A 23,147-nucleotide genomic window follows, 5' to 3' on the forward strand; every position below is an offset into this window, starting at 1 on the left:
TAACTTCTGAAATCCACCGAGGGCCTGTTTACTCTTATGTTTATGGTCACGTCTGTTCCTTTACTTAACAGGCAGAGGTTAGAACTGAAGAATTATGAGGCTTGATTCAAAGCTGTGCTTCTTTAGGTTATGTCTAAAATGTAACCTCTGTGGTTCACTGTTAGCCAGGTGGATGTTTGGACTGATGCACTGAAATTGTCGTCTTTTCTGTATCGTTTGGTAACAATCTTTTATTTTCATGTCTGAGCAGGAAATATTCTGCCTCAGACACATTCTCACTGCTGGAAATCGTCTGTGTGTTTCAAGAGCCTGTGCCTGTGTTGAGTTTGAATGGACTGGTACTTTTACAGTCATCTTCTACTCAGTTTAAGCACTTATAGTACTTGCTTACAATAAGCCTCATTCACCCACACGCTCATACAAGTGCTCTCTTTATTCTGTACCTAAGCCCTTTTAACCTCACACTCGAGTCATTATCTTTGCTGACATATGTCAGCATATGTCTCCTCCAGAGTTTTGATTAACAGATGACCCTCTCTGAGTCAAAGCCGCGATGTTTAAAGTAAAAAGAAAAGACTCCTGTAATTAGGAGCAAGCAGGTTAAAGACCGGCTAATGTCCGACCTGCAACTGGATCCTTGAACATATGAAAACAGATTGTTGATCAGAAAGTAGCTTTACCGACGCAGGCTTTTCTTTTTTCCTTATGAAATATCACCCGAGGCTTTTACAAGGCTTTTTAACAGTAAGACATCACACTGGTGATGATGATACCCCTCTCAGAGAAGCCGTGATAAGATTAAATTCATCGATCGACAGAAAGCAAAGCGCCGTCCAAACGTCTTCTTATGTCACGCTGTTAGTAGCTGTAGTTTCAGAGCTGCTGTGGCTGGATTTTCATCTGGTGCTAACATGTTTGTCACCGTCCTGGTCCTCTCTCGGTGTCGCGCTATGTTTGTGTTAGCGTGCTGAACTTGAGGTGACAGGTGAGGCTGTGTTTTTCCCTCACACACACTCACAGTGTGTTATGCTGTGAGGAAGACCTCCAACCTGATGTCACATGACTGATGTGTTGGCTCAGCTCCCTGCTGCTCTGTGTGTGTTTGTGTGTGTTGAAACTCTAAATAATGAAAAAGGATTGATTGCTGGCCTGGCAGATTCCTGTGCTGAGGGGGGCTCACGTGGCGCTCTGGCATCCACCGCAGGAGACATCTGCACAGGGCTGGGCCTCTTTCAGCTGCTTCTTGTTGCTGTATTTTGGTTCAATTACTGATCAGTTCAAATGTAATAGATTATATTTATAATGATTAGAGGTGAAACAGATGGTTTGCTGGATATTCTCCAGATCTGGCCCCTGAATTGTGAGGATTTGTTGCCTGTTTGTTTTACATGACAGGAAGAGAAGACAAAGACATCGCCATGTGCTCTGCTCATTTCCACATCCACAATCTTTACTCTCAGAAAACTGGTTTTAATTAGTAATTAGATTACGTGTAAGTTTTATTTAAAAGAACAATGTAAAATATTTAATTTAGTGGAATCTGATCAAATGAAATGTACTATTTAGCATATATTCAGTTTATACCAAACACATTTCCCTTAATGATTAATTTTGATAATATATATTTCAGCTGCATTTTACTCAGAATGATTGTTTCCTGTTTCTAAAGGGCAACAAATTATTTTATTAGTGTATTCATTTACTATGCTACCGTAGCTTTGCATGATTCACAATTCAAAATAATCCATACTTGTCTTATACTGGGCTGTCACGCTTTAGCTCCTCCTCTAACGTTTTTTACTTTCAAAACGGGGCCTTGTAAACAGCAGGTAGGTGTCTGTATAATTAGGGATATATGCTTCTTTTTTTGGGATCAGTCTCATGTTCAGATCCGAGAGTAGAAAAAAACTGAGCACGTAAAGAACTTTGAGGCTCAGTGGGTTTATGTGTACATACACTGACATCAATAATTAAATATATATTTGGCATTATAGCAGTGTGTAACTAGCTGGACTAAAACATTTGTTTGTTAAAGATAAGTAATAAAAATACTCAGTATGACCCGTGTCCATTTATCATATCTATAATGATGTATGACAGCAACAAATATTCACATTGGAGAATCTGAAACCAGCGGATTGTCTCATAAATGATCATTTGTATGCGATAATGTGTCAGTATCAAGCAGGGGAGATAAGGGAAGCCATCAGTGTGACTCTCTGATGAAGCAAAGCTTTTATTTGTTTATAATAATCATAAAATCTGAGAGTGTGGAGGATAAATGTAGTCAGTTTTCAGATGGTTGCCCTGAGGCTGTGAGTCGGTCCTCCTGTGGTCGCTCTGGCTGGGAACACAGGGATAATTGTTGTCTTTATTGTCAGGGCATTGTGTCTCTGACCTGCTGCCCTCTTCGCCATTACCAGCTCGCTAATTCGGTGTTACAGGAATGCGAGTTATGCCCTCTGCGTCAGCTGAAGTCCAATCGCAGAAATGTCAGAGTCCTCCTGCTGCGCCGCATTGTTTGGATGCTCAGCAGTGGCGTTTTTCTTTGTGAGAACTTTGTTGTTCAGTCACATGACTGTCCCTCTCTTTTCTTCCTCCCCAACAGACAAGAACTTCGAGGACGATGACTCGGTGGACGGCGGCCGCTCCTCGTCCTCGTCCAAAGGAACCTCGCTGTCCGGGAGGAAGGCGGTGAGCATGGGTTCATTTCGACGCCCTGCCTCCGGCAGCAAGTCTGCAGGTCAGAACCACTGCATCTCCACCCAAATTTATTCATGAGGATGTAAAAAAAAATAAGATGACAGTTTTTGCGTTTTGTGGATCTGTAATTCTTTCTGCTGTGTTTTCTGCAGGGAGGGACGGGTCCAGTGCTGGAGCCGTGGATGAGGAGGACTTCATCCAGGCGTTTGAAGATGTTCCCACAGTGCAGGTTAGTACATATGTGACATGTACTTCAAACTGCTGACCGTCTCCATCTGCAGGGAGTAAGACTCCTGCTCGTGTGTGGACCTTCTCCTCTCTCTCTCCTCCATCAGATCTACTCTAACAGGGAGGTGGAGGAAGCCATGACGAAGATTCGTGACGTGCTGTCGGACGACAAGCGGGACTGGGAGCTGAGAGTGGCAGCTGTAAGGACATGTCCTGACCTTGGCCCTCGCCTCAGTTTGAAATATCAGTGAAGGTGTGTGTGTACTGAACTTTTTTTGTGCTCCACCAGCTGAAGAAAGTGCGTTCGCTGCTACTGGCCGGTGCACCAGAGTTCGACGGCTTCCTGCAGCAGCTGCGTCTCATGGAGGCGGCGTTCAAGCTGTCTGCCAAGGACCTGCGATCTCAGGTGGTGAGGGAGGCCTGCATCACTCTGGGGTAAGGCACATGGCTCACAAGATAAAAGAAAAGGAAAATAAAACCAGGCTGATCGTCTCCTCCTGCCTGTCATTAGTGCACAGCTGAAATGAATCCATCTGTCTTCCTCTCCATCCATCAGACACCTGTCGTCAGTGCTCGGCAACCGGTTCGATCACGCAGCAGAGGCCATCATGCCAATACTCCTCAACCTGGTCCCCAACAGTGCCAAAGTCATGGCCACGTCCGGCGTGGCCGCCATCCATCTCATCCTCAGAGTACGTGCGATAAAGCAGAGGCTGCGAGCGGTTTCGATGCTGATCACTGACTATGACATTTAAGGAAGAAAAAGTTTAACTTTAAACCTATTAAATCTTCATCCATGCATGGTCTGACTTAGCTGCTCTATCTGATCTGAACATGTTCTCCAGACATAACAATGTTAGCCTGATGTCATAACAGGATGGATTTCACAGAAAATTTGATCAAATCACATTTCATGTCCAGAAGAAAAGACTTGACTGTTGTCAGATGGAACAAATTTCTTTTTAAATGAATTCAAATGCAGGAGCTTGTCTGTCTGAAGTAAACTAAGAGAGCTCCTTCTGCCTTTTTCTCAACAGCACACACACTACCCACGCCTCATCCCCATCATCACCAGCAACTGTACCTCCAAATCTGTGGCTGTGCGAAGGTGAGACACACTCACATTTTCTCTTTGATCGTTTTTGTCTTTATAATTGTTTCATAATATTTTAGTGTGGTTTTATTTTTTTCCAGTTTCTTTGAGTTCAGTTTGTTTTATTATAGTTTTTATTATTATGATTATAAGTTTATATTTATCATTAATTTATTATTGTTGATGGTATTTTTTTATCATGTTTATTTTTGATTCATGTTGTCTTTGTTTCATTTCTTTTTATCTGTATATGTAGTATTGTGTTTTTAGTTTTTTCCTTTATTTTTGTGTTTTCTATATTTTGTTTTTGTTTTCATACATATGTAATTTCTTTTTTAAGTATTTTTCCTTTTTTATTTTATAAGTAGTAATTTTTATACCGTAAGTCCGTATTATGTAAATTATATTATTTTAATATTTATTTAAGTTCTTAATTATAAACATGTTTTATTATTATTATTTCCTCATTTCTTGTTTTAATTTCATCCCAGTATTTTCTTTTAATTAAGCTTTTTTATTACATTTATATTCATGTGTTTATGTTATATTTTCATATATTTTATTAATATTTGTTTACATTTTTAAATGTGAATTTATCAACTTTTTTTCTTTTATTTCACTCTAATATTTTTTCTAATTTAGCTTTATTTTATATATATATTTCAATTTTATTTATATTTATTTGTTTTATAATATTTTTTATGTGTATCTTTTTTGCTTCATTTTTACATTAATTTAGATTTTAATATTCATGATTATTTCAAAAATAATTTGATTGCTTTCTTCCTGTTTGCAGGCGCTGCTTCGAGTTCTTGGACCTGCTGCTGCAGGAATGGCAGACGAGCTGTCTGGAGAGGTGAGGAAAAATAGAACAGTGGGTCAGCTGATGGCAGGGGTTCAGTTTTAGTTGGATTAATGGTTAGTAGTATCTGAGGCGTGCCTTCAGCACTAACTGTGTGTAAACTGTGGAATACGCAGAGAGCCATGCAGTAAACACAAAACAATAGCAGTGACAGTGATTTGTGGGACACTCGGAGCGCTACATGCTACCTTGTGAGGAAATGCGACACCGGCCGGGTCAAGGTCTGTCTCAGCGGTTTCCATGGCAATGCCGGGGGATCTCTGTCTGCCACCAAAAAGCTCTTTGTGTTTCCACCCGGCTGCAGCCGCCGCCGCCAGGGAGAAACCCGAGCTGACCCCTCAGTGTCAGGGGAGCGCTCTGGTTCTCATCGATCACTCAGTCAGAGGCTGTCTGTGTGCGGATCTGAGTCATTGAGCTACAAATCAGTTTTACTAAGAGAAAGGACTAAAAATGTTTTAATTTGAGAAAATTAGGTCTTTGATTTGAACCTCAGTACCTTTCTTTAGGTTTTGTTATTAAAAAAAGTTCACAAGCTGTGATCGTTTTACTTTTTCCATCAGATTTAAATCCACACTTTGTGCTTTATTTGGTAAAGTTCTCTATGCAACTGCCTCCTGTTGCACATTCAGCACAATCTGAGCAACATCCCTAAATATTGATTAATAGAGCCGTAAGAGACTAAAGTGCCAGCAGAGCTGATGGAGTGTAGGCTGCACAGCAGATGGCAGTTTAAAGGTCACTGCTGCAGTTAATGCTGGGGCGTGTGCAGGCTGCGACTCTTCCTGTCATTACAGCTGTGAGATAGTGCTGCATGCATGGTGGTTGAGTTTGACCATGCTGAATGACGGAGTAGTTTGACCTGTTTTTATCTTCACTGACTGTACTTAATGTTAACGCCACTGAAACTTTGAGCCACAGTGATCTCAGTGGGACGCAAAAGTGGCAGCAAAGCTAAAGCAGCTGTAACAGTCATTAAGCTGATAAAATAATAAATATTAATAAAATATCCTAGATCAAACTTTAAAGGTTTTAGGGTGGCAAAGCCCTAAAGTTTTATAAACGTTTCATTCAGCTAACCATGTGTCCCTAAACCTGCTTATTTTCAGCCTGAAAGGCTTTGGGTATTGTCGACACCATATATATATGTATGTATGTATAAAACACATCTTAACAGCAAGGAGCACTGAGGATGGAGAAAAGAAATCAGCACACAAATAAACACGCGCATGTTCAAGCATTGTTTGCCTCTCAATGAAAGCAGGTACACGAACAGTTTTCCTGTTCTCCTCCACCTGCAGGCACGGCACAGTTTTAATGGAGACTATAAAGAAAGGGATCCATGATGCAGACGCTGAGGCTCGCTCTGTGGCCAGAAAGTAAGTCTGAGCGCACTCGCACCTTAAACCTACAGAAACAAAGGAAAAGGACATAAAAGCAGCATGTTTATCAGCCTGTGCCCTAATGGAGGTTTGTGGCCCTCTGGCTTGATGTTGCAGGTGTTACTGGAGCTTCCACAGTCACTTCAGCCGGGAGGCGGAGCAGCTGTTCCAGGGCCTGGAGTCGTCCTATCAGAAAGCTCTGCAGGCTCACCTGAGGAGCGGAGACAGTCTGATGTCGCTGCCCGCCTCTGACCGCTCCTCTTCCTCTTCTCAGGAGAGCCTCAAGTGAGACTTCCTCTCCTCCTCCCCGATTGATCAGTTTATTGATTAAAGTCATAAAGGGAGAAAAGGTTTTAGTCTTTGTGGCCCTTCATCTAGTTTTTTGACTAACTCACATCTCTTCATCTTCTCACAAAGAGGAAAACACAAGGATGGAAGACTAGTTCTCACCCAATAACATATCTTTAATGTAGAAATAATGGAAACATCTAATCTATGTGTAGTTTTCTGCTCCTGGACTGATTATTGATCTTTTTGCTGTCATAGACTGAATAGAAATGACTGCATTAAGCGGTTTAAGCTTAAACTTGTCCTGTAGTCACATACAGTAGTGCTGCTGTCACACCAGCCCGCTCATTCGCTTCGAATGAATTTCTGCCTTTGCAGATCACTTTCTTGCTCCCGTCTCTTTCCTCTCTGTCACTTGACTCCTGTCTCATTAACATATTCAGGGCCTCATTGATCTTTGTGCCGTCCACGTCTAATAAAAAGCTGCTGTGTTGATGTGTGTGTGCGCCGCGGATGAGCTGTTTGTCACAGATGGTCTTTTTTTAAAAGATGTGATTTACAGCAGCAGAGAATGTAACTAATGTAACTAATGTAACTAAGCCGTCCTGCTGATGAGGTGGGACTGTGATATTACAGTGTGGTATTCTGTCACACATTTGAATACGTACAAAATGCAGTTTTTAAATGATGATTTCATTTATTAAAGTAAAATGTATCCAACCTACCTCGCCCTGTGTGAAGAAGTAATCAATTCATACACTGAAGAAGTGGCCGAGTCGAAGTCTGGACTTAAATCCGATTGAAATGTTTTGGCCTTAAACGGGCTGTTCATGCTGGAAAACCCTCCAATGTGTCTGAATGAAAACAATTCTACAGAGAAGAGTGGGCCAGAATTCCTCCACAGTGATGTGAAAGACTCATTGTCAGCTATCACAAACACTTGTTTGCAGTTCTTGCTGCCAACGGTGGAACAACCAGTTATTAGTTTAAAAAAAAGAAATCAGGAAAACAGTGAATACTTTTCCACAGCTGTAAATGCAGGTCAATCAGTGTTTCAGTCTCATGTCAAAGGGCTTTTGTTTTGCCCCAAGGAGCAGCACTGGCAGATTTTTGGGGGAAGTCTTGAATGATTTTGTGACAGTTGATATCTCACACTTACCATTTCTTTGCTGTTCTAAACAAGCTTCTCTCTTTCGCTTCTTCCACAGTCGACCTCTGTCTGCAAAAAGCACTGTTGGGAGCAGCTCAGCCCGATGTAAGGACTGTTTGTTTGGCTCTTCTGTTCATTTAGAAAAACCTAAATCTGCATGCAGCAGATGATCTCCTGTCATGTTTTCTTTGAGCTTTAAGAGGAGCACGTATTTGTCTAGTGTGTGTTCCTCAATAAAAGCTCTGTTATCACCTAAATGCAAGAAAATTCGATTTATTAAAGCAAAAAAGGCACCAGAGGTGATCTAATCTGATCTGCCTCTGATCAAGTTGATTTGCCGTTAAACAGTTTGACTTTATCTGTCCTTCTCCAGCCAAACCCGCCCACACCTCCAGGATGCCGGCTGCCGCCTCCTCCCCCGGCTCACTCCAGCGCTCCCGCAGCGACGTGGACGTAAACGCTGCGGCCAGCGCCACCGCCCGCACGAGGATGCCTGCCGTACCCTCCACTGTGCCGTCGTCGGCCTCGCCCTTCAGCTCTGCCTCGGCGCTGCCTCCTGGATCCTACGCTTCACTGGGTGAGACAGCCGCTCACGTTGCAGTTATCCTGCTCCACACTCAGCTGTTGCTTCTAGCTGCAAACTGGACCAGCAGCTCCACTTATAGCAACGTATTTAACCTAAAAGCACGACCACGAGAACAGGCCGATTTATGCAAAAATCACAGAGCACACTTTATAAAAACAAAAAACAAAAAGATGGTTCAAAGGTTCACACAACAAAAACTAAAATAACAGTTTGTAGTAAAAAAAAAATCACCATCTGCTGTTTGGTGCTAATGAAACCCAAACAAATACTTTGAATAATTGCATTTATTCACCTTCAGATTCTGCTGCTTTTTATATAATTTGATGTCTTTCAGGCAGCAGGTCTTATGATCAGGATCAAGATGCTATTTCTATTTTTTCATTATATAATTGTCATGTTGGCTGATAATACGATTACTGAATCAATCTCAAATAAATAAATTGGTGTGGGCCGTTCATGCATTTGTCTCAGGTTGATCTGATCTGATCATAAGCTCACCATCCAAATCAAATTTGCTGTGTATGCCCCCTCCCACCACCACCCGTCCTCCGCCCCTCTAAAGCCTAACCTGTTGACCCTAAACCCTGTTGTGTTTCTCCCGGTCTCGCTCGCTTGTCAGACGGTTCGTGGTCTGTTAACGCAGACGGTAAGCTGTGTGGGTGTGGTGGGTGTTTTACCTCCATCAGTTCTGTAATGGTGGTCATCTGTAATGGAAATGTCAGTGCATGGACTGTCTGTGCATGGTTTACTCCAGTTTCTCACACACGCGCACACACACACCTGGAAAACTACCAACCTGTGCGGTTATAAAGACAAATATGATGACAGAATTACAAAGAAACCTGTGAGCAGCGCGAGATTTTCCCCGCCGTAGCTTCTGCTTTGAGTCTGAAGTTGTTTTACGATCACATCCAGTTTTTCCTTGCTTGAGAACAGAGTCAGCTGATTGTGTAAATAACTGATTCTGCTCCTCAGCTGTAGTTTTGACATGTAGATAAATGTAAAGCATCAGAATGAAAAAATCAGCGTTTCCTGTCCTGAGAAGTGCAGTGTTAGTCCTCTGTTAGTCGGCCTGCAAACAGCTCAGACTTCACTGACTCTGAAGTCCCGCTCTGGCTGTCAGTACGTGGAGGCTTGAACTGCTCTCCATGTGGTCAGTAAACAAAATACCTTCCTGTGCTGGTGTCGGTAGGGTTTCATCCTGTAATTCACATCCCTGCATGGTGGTGTCAGATCTGTCAGAAATAAGAGGAACAGCCTTTGATGTTGTGGCTGTTGTGGCTCCTTTAACTCAGCCCTCAGCTGCAGAGCAGGCTGAATTCACTTCTTTGTGTCTAGTTTGAAACCAAATAAACCTAAAACTCTTCGCTGTAGCCATCGTTTGAGCTTTACGTGCAGTTGTGGCTCCTTTTACTGTTCACATTAACCTTTCAGCCTGTGAGTAACTGACTTATAGATATTTTCGTGCTGCCTTTTTTTTTTGGAAGACTTCACAAACGTGCGTCTCTGTGGCCTCGGCCAATGTTAAACTTCCACAGTCTGTGTTGACAGAAAGCGAACAGAGAGACGGGCCTAGTTACTGATGAAGAAAGCACTTCATCGCTGGCTGTGACGCAGATGCACACTGTGGCTGAAGGCTTCCCGGGCACACGTTGTGATTGATGTATACTTGAAAAGACAACAGAAAAAAACACACAAAAGAGTCTCCTGATCCTCGCTGTGCCTCCAAAGCAGAAGCAGTGCCGACCTCCTGAGGGCACTGGTGGATGCTTTATCACCCAGGCTCTGACACTCGTCTGGCTGTAACACCTGCCCATCAGCGAACATGGAGACCATGAAAAACTGTCCTGCTTTCTGTTTTCTTCCACTTCTTGGCTTGTGCAGCTGTTATGACATGGCCTTTGTTGTTCTATGTCAGAGCTCAGGATGTTTGTATCCACAGATTAGGGGAAAAAAGCTTTCTCTGCAGTGCATGAAGCAGCTGCTCAGACTTTCTAGTGATTCCTGGAAGCAGAGGACACACTTGCATCTACAGACATGTACAAAAGCAGGACTGCAGTCAGTCATGTGTCTCTGCTCGTATTTGATCAGGCAGACGAATCAAACAGAAGCAGCCTATAGACACACAGAGCTCCTAATGTAGGAGAGGAGGAGGTGATGGGGCGCTGAGTGGACCCAAATGTAGGACATGTGACCCAGATGGAGTTAGGCGGGACTCCCAACCAACGCCAGCTGTATTTACTATGTGTGTGTATACGTGTCTCTTCTTTACTGTGAACTTTATAACGTAATTGTTCCTGAGTCTTTGCACCAGTTCACTCACATTGCAGCTCGTTAACCCGGAATGAAAGGTTGTTGGTGACATGTTGAGACTTCCGTCTGCATGAGGCACAGATTCCTCTCCGAGTCTGTAAATGTTGTGGCGTCTTTATATCTCCTCCATCTGTTTCTGTCTCCACATTTGAATCTGGCAGCTGAGACATTAGAGAAACAATTTGTTCTCAGTGACCAATAAACGCTTGTCATGTGACCCCTGCTACCCACAAAAACACCTTTAATGTTACCGTCCGCTGTCTTTATGGATTTAAAGCTCGTGTTCATGGATGACAGACTCTGTGTTTCTCTGGTCTTCAGGATGATCTGTATGGTTTTCCTCCCTTCAGTCTCAGTCCCTCTGTTGCTGCATGAAGCACACATGTAGGAAGTGTCACAGCAGTCTTAAGACTTCAGTGTGTTTGAGCTTTTGTCTTCCTGCGTCTCTGCCTCTGCAGGTCGAGTGCGAACAAGGAGGACAAGCTCAGGAAACGGTCCGTCAGTGACAGACACACGGGGCCGGAGTCGAGGGAAAGTCGTCTCTCAGTCCCAGCGTGAGTAACTCTGCTGCTTTTTTAGTGATATAGATCAAATTTAGATATCAGTCTGTTCAAATACATAGAGAAAATATAAACGTTTTTCTTAAATAACATTTCTGTGACTAAAAAATGGATTTGTAACTGTTTTTCATACTTTTCTAATCTTACCACTTATTTGGAAACCTAAACAAAGGTGTGACAGACATATGAACTGGTTCACCGAAATATGTCTTCCTGTGTTTCAGCTGGGAGTCGGTCAGGCTCTCCCGGGCGTCTGCTGAGCTCCACCTATGGCCGGATCCCCAGGCCCACCATGGGCACCGGTGCCACCGCCGCCGCCACGGGTAGCACCTCCACCAGCCTGACCGACAAGAGCCGACCTCGAGGTCACCGCAGCCAGGGCTGCAGCCGAGAGACCAGCCCCACCAGATCAGGCACGGGTATGGGAGGGAAGACAAACACATTTAAAAATGAAAGCATTTTTTTTAAAACACAGGTTTGGGAGCATTTGTGAAGAAGTTCAAGTTAAAAAGTGGAAAAAGAATTACTGAAAGTAAAAATCTGAGAACTTGGTATAAATATGATGCTGTCTGAAACAGTAAAGCGGGTCAGAATTGGCAGATCGGACTCCTTGTATGTGAGTCGACCTGCACGCTCGACTGGAGGCGAAAGATCTTCCTGGTTCGTCTTCCTGATGCTAACACCTGCTGCCTCCCCCCTCTCTGTCTCTGTCTCTGTCTCGCTCGCCTGCCTGACTCACTAACCGTCTCTGCTGGGCTTCAGGTGTGTCATGTCTGCCTAACCTCTCCTCCCTGCACCGCTCTCTGTCTGTCTGTGTGTCCGCCTCTGCAGCCCGGAGTCGCATCCCTCGACCGAGCATGAGTCAGGGCTGCAGCCGCGAAACCAGTCGCGAGAGCAGCCGCGACACCAGCCCGGCGCGGGGCTTCTCCCCCCTGGGTGAGTATGGTATCAAAAACTGAAGGCTGAGACAATCTCAGACGTCTGTCTGACTAAATCCTTACTTTTCCTGCTTTTTTATCTGCATGCTCTCTGTCTAATTGTCCAGGTTGTGTCTGCTGGTAATCCTTTAAAGTGCAGCTAATTGTTGTCTTTTAAGTTCCTCTGTAAAATAACATCCTCACTCCTGGTCTCTCCTTAACTTTGCGTCCTCCTTCAGCGTCCCGCCGTCACTCCCGTTCCACCAGCGCCCTGTCCTCTGCAGAGTGCTACTCAGGTGACCAGTGGAGCAGATTTAAACAGATAACAAAAACAAAAGCGGCTCAAAGCTTCCTGCCTCACCCTGCATGGCCAAAGTCGACTCTGCCTCCTGTGGTCAGAGTGGGAAGTAATCAATAATCAGTCAGATATTGGAAACCTTTACAGAGCAATCAGATGTAGCCTCCAGCCACAGATAAACCTTAAAGATGCTTAAGTGAAGTTTCCCACTCTGGTGCATGTAAAGCAGTACATCTCATTCACCTACAGGGGGCGGTACTAAACCAGTCTGGCCTGGTCCTTACAGTCATAGCTACCTTTGTCATGTTTATCGCTACCAGGGGTGTAACGGTTCTGAATCAGGGTGCAAACGTCCGCAGTCTCCTGCCTCCACCCAGTAAATCTGTCAGATAAATATAAGCTGGTGCAGCTTTAAGGTGGAATACTCTGTGCCAGAGTACAACATACTCACAAAAACAGTCAAGATTCTCTAACAAAGTTCCTCGTTTTTGTTTATTAAACTCATCATTATGAGTTGGGCTGTCGGTGGGCTGTTAGCATGGTGAAAGCTAAAGATGCTTCAAGTAAAGAGAAAACTGGGAATACTTAATTCATTATCAGCTGATCATGCCCGTGATAAAGCAAATACTTGCCCGTATGTTTTGTAATTAACCTGACTATGGATCAGGCGAATCGTTACACCCCTACCTGTTGCTATGAAACGGCTACAGGAAACAGGAGTTCATGCTTGTAAATATTGAAGATAAAGTTTTGCTTCTCCTTCAGTTTGGTGTTTTGGTTTTTTTTGCAGAGCATCATGAAGTTTATTTCTCTCATGCAGTTTATGGAGTTTGTTATTTTTCACATTTTTTAGCGAGCGCTGCTGGGTTTTACTTCTGGAGCTCTGCTTGTGTTTTGCATTTCTTTGTATTTGAGTTGATTAAACAGGCTGTTCGCTGCTCAGATCTGGACTTGTGTTATATTATATTACATTCAAACAGCCTCTCTGCTCATCACTGTGGGTTTGGTCTGGTTTAAAGCAGTTACTTAAAAATTTGCAACCTGCACAAGTAAATAACACAAATTCTTCTCATGTAATTTGAGCTCATTAAATTGTCTGAATTCACAAAAACGGGACCAAGACTCACGTCACTGTTATTGATCATCAGTTCTACATGAAGGAGATGTTTCTGTTTAATATTGAGGCGTGCCTGTGGATTTTAAAGCCTCTAATCAAACTGCTTCTCCTCCTCTGACCTCCTCCCATCAGACCGGCTGTCCCATCAGGCTCGGATCTCTGCCTCAGTCAATGCCATGAGGATCCTCAACACGGGCACCGAAGTCGAGGCTGCGGTCGCCGATGCTCTGGTGAGAACAGAAAACTGTTTTTGCCTTAATGTGAATACAAATGTGAATCAAAGATGTTGTCGCAGCTCTTTCAGCTCTGTTAATGCCCTCTCTGCTCTTTCTCTCTGGACTTTGTACATTTCAGCTCTTAGGAGACTCGAGGAGTAAGGTACAGGTAGATCTCACCTGTCACTGCATGCAGAGCATGAGCTGTGCACACTGACTTTCACGTTTTAAACATGGATGCAGTGATTTGCTTTATTTCAAGTTGTTTTAGCTTGGTAAAGGTTGCTTATCGCTCCATTAAAAGCAGCATGTTGATATGGACTCACAAGAGAGGGGGGAAAAACCCCAAAGTAACCTCATCCATCTCATGCGATGACACCAGAAGCATCCATGAGTCTGCCTGTGTAGCTGCATGCTACTTCTTCTGACAGCTGTACATTTACCCTGTGAAGTCTCGTCTTTACACTTAGCCTCTCTCATCTCCTCTCTGATGTAGCGGAGGCCAGTGAGGCGGCGGTTCGAGTCGCCGGGGATGTACTCAGACGACGACGCCAACAGCGACGCCTCCAGCGCCTGCTCTGAGCGCTCCTACAGCTCACGTAACGGCGGCGTGGCGCCGCACTACCTACGTCAGACGGAGGACGTGGCGGAGGTGCTGAACCACTGTGCCAGCGCCAACTGGTCCGAGAGGAAGGAGGGACTGCTGGGACTGCAGAACCTGCTCAAGAGCCAGAGGATGCTCAGGTGGGTGTGCCAACAGTGGAAAACAGGTCTGAAAAGCTCCGCCTCTGCAGGTTTGAGGACTTTTGGTTGATGTAAAGGGGCGGTGGATAAGGTTTAATCGTAAGGAAACATGCTGGGTTATGAGTTTAATGTCAGGAGTTTTGTTAAAGAAGGGTTTAATAAAAGAAACCTTGTAGTCTTTGTACACTTCTAATCAACCTTGTACCTTGATGCTGGCAGTCAGCAGAAAGGTTAAAGCAGAGAGATTTTAGTGGTCAGTCCAGGCTGAGATCCAGAGGCTGTGTTTTCAGCACACTCCTACTTCTGTTCAGATCTGTTTCAGCTACTGGAAATGCACTGTGCGCGGTTCAGGAGATGATCTCCAGCGAACTTGCTCTGTTGTAGCTATACACTGTATATAGTGATGGACGTGTATTCTAGTCTAAAAAGCCACACCCATCACTAGATACAAGTTTCTCATGACCCCTGGTCTTTTTTTATTTATGCAAGGGGGCGACTCCTCTGGTTTAAAACAAACAAACAAACAAAAAAGGATATGAGAAAATGAGTGTGCCTCTCACCTCACTATTTTCTCTTCCTCTCAAAGTCGAGTTTATCTAATGAAGCTACAGTAAAGTAGAGAACTGTAATGTCTCCTGTTTCTTTACTCTGTCTGCACATAAAAGCTTTCTGTTGGCAACAAAATAACCGTGCCTGTTGTTTCAGTCGTGTGGAGCTGAAGAGGCTTTGTGAGATCTTCACCAGGATGTTTGCGGACCCTCACAGCAAGGTGAGATGGCAGCATGTTTCACACGTACTCTTATTAAAAGTGAAAGCCGACGTCAGAAAGCAGCAGTTCACACTTTCTGTGGAGAGAGAGGGGACAGTGAGAGCCGGAGGGGGTAAACCTGGGAGTTTGTTGTGACTCTGAAGCTGGGACGAGAGCGTCGTGGCTGATTTCACTGCTCTCGTGTCGTCACTAACAGCAGGACAAACTAACAGTGTGTGTTTTCTTGTTGCATGCCTCCTCGCTGATGCGGACTCTAACAAACACCAGAGAGTAAGTGTTTGCTCTCACTCACATGAGAACTGTCTGCTGTCATATTTCACTGCGTGTGTACTCGTCTCAGACCAACATGTGCAGACAAACACTCAAACATCTCCTCCTCATCATCACCCCTGACTCTGTGACAGGTCTTCAGCATGTTCCTGGAGACTCTGGTGGACTTCATCGTGCTGCACAGGGACGACCTGTTGGACTGGCTCTTCGTCCTGCTCACACAGCTGCTGAAGAAGATGGGTGCCGACCTGCTGGGCTCTGTCCAGGCCAAAGTCCAGAAGGCTCTGGATGTCACGAGGTTAAGACTGAAACCTTTTCATCACTAAAGAAAAGTCCTGTATGCTTCTATCCTGCAGCAAATTAAACTCCAATCAACCAAACTGGATTTAAAGTAATTAATGGGACTTTCCTCTGTGCAGGAAATAACACTAAAGAGCAACGAGTCACAGTTTTAGTAAAGGGGAAAGTGATCCCGTTATTTAATTTGGTCCTGCAGGTGGAGCACAGGAGATATTTTGCACTAAATGTTTTTTAAAAAAGTTTATAAATTACTTTAGAATATGTGGAAATATAATATAAAGTATGTTGTGTGAACTCACTGAAGCAAGAGCAGCCGTTGTCAATAAAAAAGAGGGTGTAACTTCATCTCGTGTTCTGACCATGTTTTTCTCTCCTCCTTCCCACCTCCATGCAGGGAGTCCTTCCCATACGAGCAGCAGTTCAACATCCTGATGCGCTTCATCGTGGATCAGACGCAGACCCCCAACCTGAAGGTGAAGGTGGCCATCCTGCGCTACATCGAGGCTCTGGCCAGGCAGATGGACCCGGCCGACTTTGTCAACTCCAGCGAGACACGCCTCGCCGTTTCCCGCATCATCACCTGGACCACCGAGCCCAAGAGCTCTGATGTCCGCAAGGTAGGAGGGCATGTCAGCCTCCGTCTTCCTTAAAACACTCCCCTCTTTTCATCCCTTTAAATTCCTCTAAATGTTTCATTTTTTTTATATTTTCAGTTGTTTTGTTCTGTTTTTTTGGTTTTTTTTCATGTCTTAAATTTTTCCCCCTTAATGGTCCTTCCTCCACCCACCTCACCCGTAGACCCTTCATAACTGGGCGGGGGAGGATTTCTCAGGCCGAACCAGCACCGTGGCCTCTCTGCCCGGGGAGGGCAACCTGGAGGAGAGGTGCAAGCAGGTAGATCCTCTACCAGTGAGCATGCGCAGCGTGAATAACCTCGTCTAACCCGGTCACAAAGAAGCGGGAAGCTGCTGTGAGCGTGTTTGTTCAGGCCCGCGTACAGAGGACATTAACCTGAGAGTGTGAGCGGGTTCTGTGAATGCTTTTCAGCACTAACTGCTGGCAAACAGTGAAAAAGGTGGAGAGGTATCCGTGTACCTGAGGTGTGTGCATGAGATGCTGCAGCTGAGTGCAGCTTTAAGACTAACTCTGCCGGCCATTATGATGTTTCTCTTATTATCAGGCATGAATCTGACCTTTAACCTTTACAGTAAAACATGAAACATTTGAATCATTTGAAAGGAAACTGAGTGATAAATGCTTCCTTTAGCTTTTGCTTAACAAGTTCAATTGACATGCTGCATGTTAACAGAACTATTACTTTTATTTTTCTTGTTATATTTTTTCCTCTTCCAATTAAAATGGTCAAAGTTTCAGAGAATCGCAGTCTTTGCACAAATCTCCAAAAGTTGATTCTGTTCCTCTGGACGCAGCGTTTTCAGTGAGAGAAACGTTTCGTCACTCATCCAAGTGACTTCAGTCTCAGCTGACTGCAGGTTTCCCCAATCTTATAAACAGTACATTTGCATAATGACTGAAACCAGCCCACTGAAGGAACAATGGGCTGGGAGGTCAGTTCCTTAATCTTAATTATGCAAATTCTCATGATCATTGATCAACAACCACTGACCAAAACCCACTGATCAAAACCCACTGATCAAAGGCCACTGATCAATGGCCATGAGTACCATTCACAGAGAGTTGGGGAATGGCTGCAATCACAGCATTGTAAGATGGTGACAGATGTACCCTTAGGCCCCCTCCTCGATTCAGAGATGGTCTTTCCCTTTTCACGTTAATGGCCTCCTTGACTCTTCGCTCAAACCAGCGTTCCTCCCTGTTCAGGATGTGTACATCCTCATCCTTGAAAGAGTGTCCACTGGCCTGTAGGTGTGAACAGACTGCAGAGTCCTGGCCTGACAAGGTAGCTCTTCTGTGTTGTGCCATCAGCTTTGCCAGAGGTTGTTTGGTTTCCCCGATGTATAAATCCTGGCACTTAACAAGAGGTCAAATTGCTCCAAACTCTCAGTTTTTGGGTTTTTTTTTGTCACAGAAGCTCCACCCACCTGCTGTTCAAACCTTGAGTTTGCAAAGGGCAGCCAATCAGAAAAAAGCTGGCTTAATTGTGGACAAACTAAAATAAAATAAACAAAGAATATTTTGAACTGTAAATCATGCAAAGCCCAGAATTAAAATATGGTGCACAATAGGTCCACTTTAAAGTGGAAGCCAGGGTTATAATAAGTGAACATGGCTGAAGCCATGTTTACTCAGAGTTGATTTCTCTGTGGGAGGATTTAATCTTTGAAAGCACTCTGTCTTAATTTGTGGAGAAATTGTGGTACGGTTTTTGTTACTGCTGGACTTTGTCTGTTACTAACTGTTGAAAGGTTGGAGGTAAACAGGTTTACTTAAAAACAAAAAAAGGTCTGGGCATTAAAGCATGCTGATAAACTTGTGCATGAAATTGAAGGCTTTTATTCTGAAGGTCTAAAGGTCTAAAATTAACTGGGGACTTTTACTTTAAAAGTCCCACAACACTGAAGTATCTAAGGCTACGTTCACGCTGCAGGTCTTAATGCTCAATTCCGATTTTTTGATCAAATCTGATTTTTCTGTCTGCTCGTTCACACTACAAATAAAATGTGACAGCAAACGTGCTCTAGTGTGAACCCTCAAAGCGGCCCGCATGTGCAAAAGACGACGTCACACACAACGCGCTCTGTTTAGACTCAGACCAAACAGTATTGTTTGACTGATAGCCCTTAATATAAAGACTTGTTTCGGACGTTTCGTTTCCCAATTTTGCTTTAAGTTATAAAGTTATTTTGTTATTTACATATGGCCTAATAATGATCCTTATTGCTGTTTTAGAGGAGCGGTGCTTCAAAGGATAGTTGCAGATTTCTGTCAGAATCTGCAGATTATACAGCACAAATAAAATGTTCACATTTCTCCAACGTTGCCTTCCCAACAGTTTCACTAACATCTACACCGGATGGCCAGGAAGCGTTCACGATGTCTTATCGGGCGCTGATAATTGGCGTCTGTCTTGTGTTAGTGACATAAAAGACGGATTTAATGCGACATGACCGTTCAAACAGCAGTCGCTTTCTAAAACATCAGATATGTATCGGATTCAGTACCACATACGAAAGTGACCCAGGACGGATTTGACAATATCGGATTTGTGCCGTTCACACTGTCATACCATGATCGCATATGGGTTGCATAGGGTCAAAAAAGTTTCGCCTGCAGTGTGAACGTAGCCTAAGCGTCATGCAATAAATAGCTAGATGCTTTTATTTTGGAAAAAGGGAAACTAAAGCATCATGTAAAATTCCTGTGACTAACAGGAAGCTTTTATTTTGAACTACAGCATTATCTGGTATCATTCACGTCTGCATGGTGCTTCAGTGCGGCTGACTGTTGCAATAAAATGCTGCAAAACAATATTTTGTTTTATTTCAAACAGGTTAATTTACTTCTGGCTGTCCTTTATAACAGAGCGAAAGCTTTTCTTCATGTTCAGTGCCAAAATCAGTGCAGTGACAGTCATTAAACGTCAGTAAAGTGATGTGTAACATGTTTTCTTTGTGTGTGCAGGCAGCCCAGGTGGTGTTGATCGCCCTCTTTGAGCTGAACACTCCAGAGTTCACCATGCTGCTGGGTGCTCTGCCCAAAACCTTCCAGGACGGGACAACAAAGCTGCTGCACAACCACCTGAGGAACGCCAGAGCCAACAGCGGCATCAGCATGGTAACACACACACACACACACACACACACACACACACACACACACACACACACACACCCACTCATGCACACGCAGGCCAAATATGGAGATGTTTGCATTCAGATTCATTTAAACAATATTCTTTCAGGATGTTTTTTTTTTTTAAGATTTTATTTCCAGGAGGTCTTATTCCTTTATTTATTGATCCATACCAGAATATATTGATAAATCATCGTAGCCTGACCTTGATAACTAATATCGTAACACACTTTAAGACTTTAACTCAAACAATAAATATGTCACATGGCTGTAGATGTTTGTAATTGACTTTAAGATTATTGATTAGACAAAATAATCATTTTAAAGATGAGTTTTAGGCTTTTTTTGTTGTTTGTGTTGTATAGATGCACAAACACACTTGTTTTGATAAATATAGTAGTTTCTGTATGTGTGCTGTTCCTCTTATCCTTACATCATCACAGCTGTGGCTTTCTGAATGTTCTCACATTAAATCCAGACACTTGTGTTTCATGGATCCGCAGGCGTCTCCCAGTAACTCGGCAGGTCGGACGCCCCTGCGACAGCCCAGCAGCCGCAGCAGCCCGCTGACCTCCCCCACAAACTGCTCCCACGGCGGCCTTTCCCCCAGGTACAGAAACGGCCCCGCCATCGCCACACCTAAAATTCAAACCACGTTTCCTGTGTATAATTTTATCCACACAGATAAAATTCTGGCTTCAGCAGTTCATCCGTCATTTCCGCCATCATCCAGACTTTTATTTTGAAGCTCAGGTTATAACGCAGCGGGCGTATTTCCCCGTGTCTTCTCTTTGTTCGCTCGTTAACAGAGGAGTGTAAAGCTGCACTGAGGGGTCGCCACAGAGTTTAGATGTTGACCACTCCACTGTGGAGCCATTGAAGAGCTCAAAATCAGAGCCAAAGCTCGAAGTCTAAACTTGCGGTTTGATGCTTTGTTTTAAAAGAACGTCAGAATTTTAGGCTCATGTTCGGCTCCGTGCGTCTCCTCCTGAAGCTTCGTGTGATTTTAGACGTTTTCTCCTCTCAGCCAATCAGCAGGTTTCCTCACAGCTGTCATACTAATGATCCCTCCGCCTGTACTAACTCTGACTGAGAGCACTGCTTCTCCTTATCTTCCACTCTTTTCACATCTCTTCTTCTCTCCGGGCTCCTCCTCCACCTCTTCCTCCCCGGCTGGTCGCAGTCGGCTGTGGGGTTGGAGCGCAGACGGCCTCTCCAAGTTCCCTCCTCCACCCTTCCCCTCCCCTCTTCCTCCACCCACTGCCCACTCTTCCCTCAAGGCCCTGCGGCGAGCTTACTCACCCAGGTAACCCTTCTTCCTCCCCCTCCTCCTCCTCCCTCCTCTGTACGGGGTTTCACAGTTTAACAGTTGGATCTGTCTCTGTAGTGATGAATGGATTTCTAAGCTTATTTTTAAAGATATTTTGGAGTTCTCTGTGAAACCTCGAGCTTCCATCAGTCTGTCGTCACCTCTGCTGCCTCGGTGCCTCCATCAGCTTCGTGTGTCTGTTTTTCTTTTTGTCGTCATGGTGACTGAAAGGTGGCTTTCCTTCTGTCTCTCATCTGTCCACGTGCGCTCGTCAACATGCACGGCTCTGCACTTCCTGTTTCCTGGTCATGGACAAACCATCCCTTGGTACAAGATTTGACTAATTTGTTTGGCACGCAGATGCTTTTGTGTTTGTCAGTCGTCATTCACAATCTTCAAGATGAAAATGGAGCTGCTTCATGTCGCTGACATTAAAGGGATCATAGGTGCTGTTAAGAAGAAGAGCCTCTGTACTTCCACCAGTCTCTTAGAGGGACAGTCCACCTCAAAGACAGAGGCACACGTTCTTCCTCCTACAGTGGCCACTGTAGCTAGAATTACGCACTGAACATGTCAGGGGTAAGAAAACAGAACTCAGTTTCTGCAGCCTACTGACATCTAGTGGTGAGTTTTTACAAAGTGTAACTTTAAAGTTTTTCTTAAGAAATTTATTACGAGACAAACAAAAAGTAACACAGCACAGTCTGATCTAAACACCAGTTTTCTTCAAACCTCGAGTGGATTAACTGACCACCAAAGTAAAATGGGGACAACTATTAGTTTGTAGGGAAAGAAAAATATTTATAGCATTAAATTCCAATTGCATACAAGAAAATCCTGCTTTGAAGATCCTGGATAAACATGATGTAATGGATGAAAGTACCTCTGTGTTTGGGGATATAAAAAACAAAAAAACCCAAACAGGTCTGGAGTCCTTACTGCTGAGTTTTCCAAATGTGTTTTTGGTGCTTGGAGCACCTCAGGGCGATTTAGTGCTGGGGCCGACGCCTCTACAGCTCCAGGTAAATATGGATAACACGCTCTACAGGCCAGAGGAAAAACATGTGAATCTGATTTAGCAATGAACTCTCCCTGTAAGTGACGATCCCCTGACGATGTTGCCTACATCCTGTCTAAAATGCCCATTGGACTTGTCTCGTGCTGCAGCATGCTGGAGTACGACAGCGAGAACCTGAACTCCGAGGAGATCTACAGCTCGCTGCGCGGTGTCACGGAGGCCATCCAGAACTTCAGCTTCCGCAGCCAGGAGGACCTGGTGGAACCGCTGAGGCGGGACGGCAAGAAGGATGGCGTTATGGTGAGGAGTTACAGGGAGGAACCAGAGGGCAGATAACTGAAATAACTGTTAAACATATTCAAATACAGATAATTTTTTTTGGGTTGTTTTTTTTTTTTCGTCAAAAAGAAAAAAAAAGATTATTTTATTTTGGAGTAAAGACTCAGAATAACTCATCTGCTCTGGTGTCACCGAATCTTAGACTGGAGGCGGGGCTTCCTCGGACTCCGAACCTCGTCCCAGCGGTGATGCAGTGGAGGGCGGGCGCACTGCCCTGGACAACAAGACCTCTCTGCTGAACACGCCGTCTCCTCGATCCTTCGCCGGCCCGCGCTTCAGAGAGTACAACCCATACAACTACACGGACGGCATCAGTACGATGGATAAAGCTGCGCTGAAGGAGGCGCTGTACGAGGACGCTGTGGAGCAGCTGCGAGAAGGTGGGACCTTAGGACAAAAGCTGTGCAGGAGTGTGTGTCCTGCTGCGTCGGTAAAGATTCAGTTTTTCTGTCTTTCCCGTCCCACTCTGCAGGCCGCCGGCAGGAAAGTGTGGAAAACAAGATCCTGAACCCCAAAGGTTTCCCAGGTAAACTCACCAGAAAACCTCAGAGGTGAACAAATTATTTATTTGATCTTTGTTCTCACTTTTTTTTAAAAACTACCTCTTTCCCCTCCACCTACAGCCGGGGCTGCTGAGCAGCTGGAGCTGGTCGGAGAGCTGCTGAAGGAGCTCTCCCAGGGCCAGGCAGGGGAGCGGGGCCCCGAGGAGCGCCGGGGGACCCTGCTGGAGATGCTGAAGGTGGCCCGGGAGGACAGCTTGGTGGTGTGGGAAGAGCACTTTAAGACCATGCTGCTGCTCCTGCTCGAAACGCTGGGAGACAAAGACGTGAGGACGCGAGGCTTCCGTTGTTTTTGATTTTTTTCCCCACTGCTGTGAATGTCCTGTGAGTGACTCGTTTCCTCTCGCTGTCCCAG

The 23,147-nt window shown here is 44.5% G+C and overlaps 1 protein-coding gene across 23 annotated transcripts in view; it reads left to right on the top strand.

The window, feature by feature from the left end:
- LOC102290810 (CLIP-associating protein 1-A) overlaps positions 1-23,147 on the top strand; it is a 55,910-nt gene that overhangs the window by 26,044 nt on the left and 6,719 nt on the right. For 4 of the 23 annotated variants that reach the window (XM_042215283.1, XM_042215284.1, XM_042215305.1 and 1 more), the window contains 31 exons: positions 2,609-2,743; positions 2,856-2,932; positions 3,039-3,131; positions 3,221-3,366; positions 3,488-3,623; positions 3,969-4,039; positions 4,821-4,880; positions 6,185-6,262; positions 6,383-6,550; positions 7,762-7,808; positions 8,077-8,280; positions 8,909-8,935; positions 11,061-11,156; positions 11,387-11,581; positions 11,994-12,098; positions 12,319-12,375; positions 13,627-13,724; positions 13,849-13,878; positions 14,206-14,453; positions 15,159-15,222; positions 15,490-15,492; positions 15,627-15,790; positions 16,187-16,409; positions 16,591-16,686; positions 19,396-19,548; positions 20,070-20,176; positions 20,750-20,872; positions 22,043-22,193; positions 22,375-22,612; positions 22,705-22,758; positions 22,856-23,058. In XM_042215283.1, the coding sequence (XP_042071217.1) occupies positions 2,609-2,743; positions 2,856-2,932; positions 3,039-3,131; positions 3,221-3,366; positions 3,488-3,623; positions 3,969-4,039; positions 4,821-4,880; positions 6,185-6,262; positions 6,383-6,550; positions 7,762-7,808; positions 8,077-8,280; positions 8,909-8,935; positions 11,061-11,156; positions 11,387-11,581; positions 11,994-12,098; positions 12,319-12,375; positions 13,627-13,724; positions 13,849-13,878; positions 14,206-14,453; positions 15,159-15,222; positions 15,490-15,492; positions 15,627-15,790; positions 16,187-16,409; positions 16,591-16,686; positions 19,396-19,548; positions 20,070-20,176; positions 20,750-20,872; positions 22,043-22,193; positions 22,375-22,612; positions 22,705-22,758; positions 22,856-23,058 (3,650 nt within the window). The remainder of the gene's footprint in view (positions 1-2,608; positions 2,744-2,855; positions 2,933-3,038; positions 3,132-3,220; positions 3,367-3,487; positions 3,624-3,968; positions 4,040-4,820; positions 4,881-6,184; positions 6,263-6,382; positions 6,551-7,761; positions 7,809-8,076; positions 8,281-8,908; positions 8,936-11,060; positions 11,157-11,386; positions 11,582-11,993; positions 12,099-12,318; positions 12,376-13,626; positions 13,725-13,848; positions 13,879-14,205; positions 14,454-15,158; positions 15,223-15,489; positions 15,493-15,626; positions 15,791-16,186; positions 16,410-16,590; positions 16,687-19,395; positions 19,549-20,069; positions 20,177-20,749; positions 20,873-22,042; positions 22,194-22,374; positions 22,613-22,704; positions 22,759-22,855; positions 23,059-23,147) is intronic. The other 19 variants (XM_042215285.1, XM_042215289.1, XM_042215287.1 and 16 more) reach the window with 19 other exon arrangements.

This window comes from Haplochromis burtoni, unplaced genomic scaffold, assembly GCF_018398535.1.
Source record: "Haplochromis burtoni strain Fernald_Lab_line unplaced genomic scaffold, NCSU_Asbu1 Contig_692, whole genome shotgun sequence".
NCBI classification, from domain to species: domain Eukaryota; kingdom Metazoa; phylum Chordata; class Actinopteri; order Cichliformes; family Cichlidae; genus Haplochromis; species Haplochromis burtoni.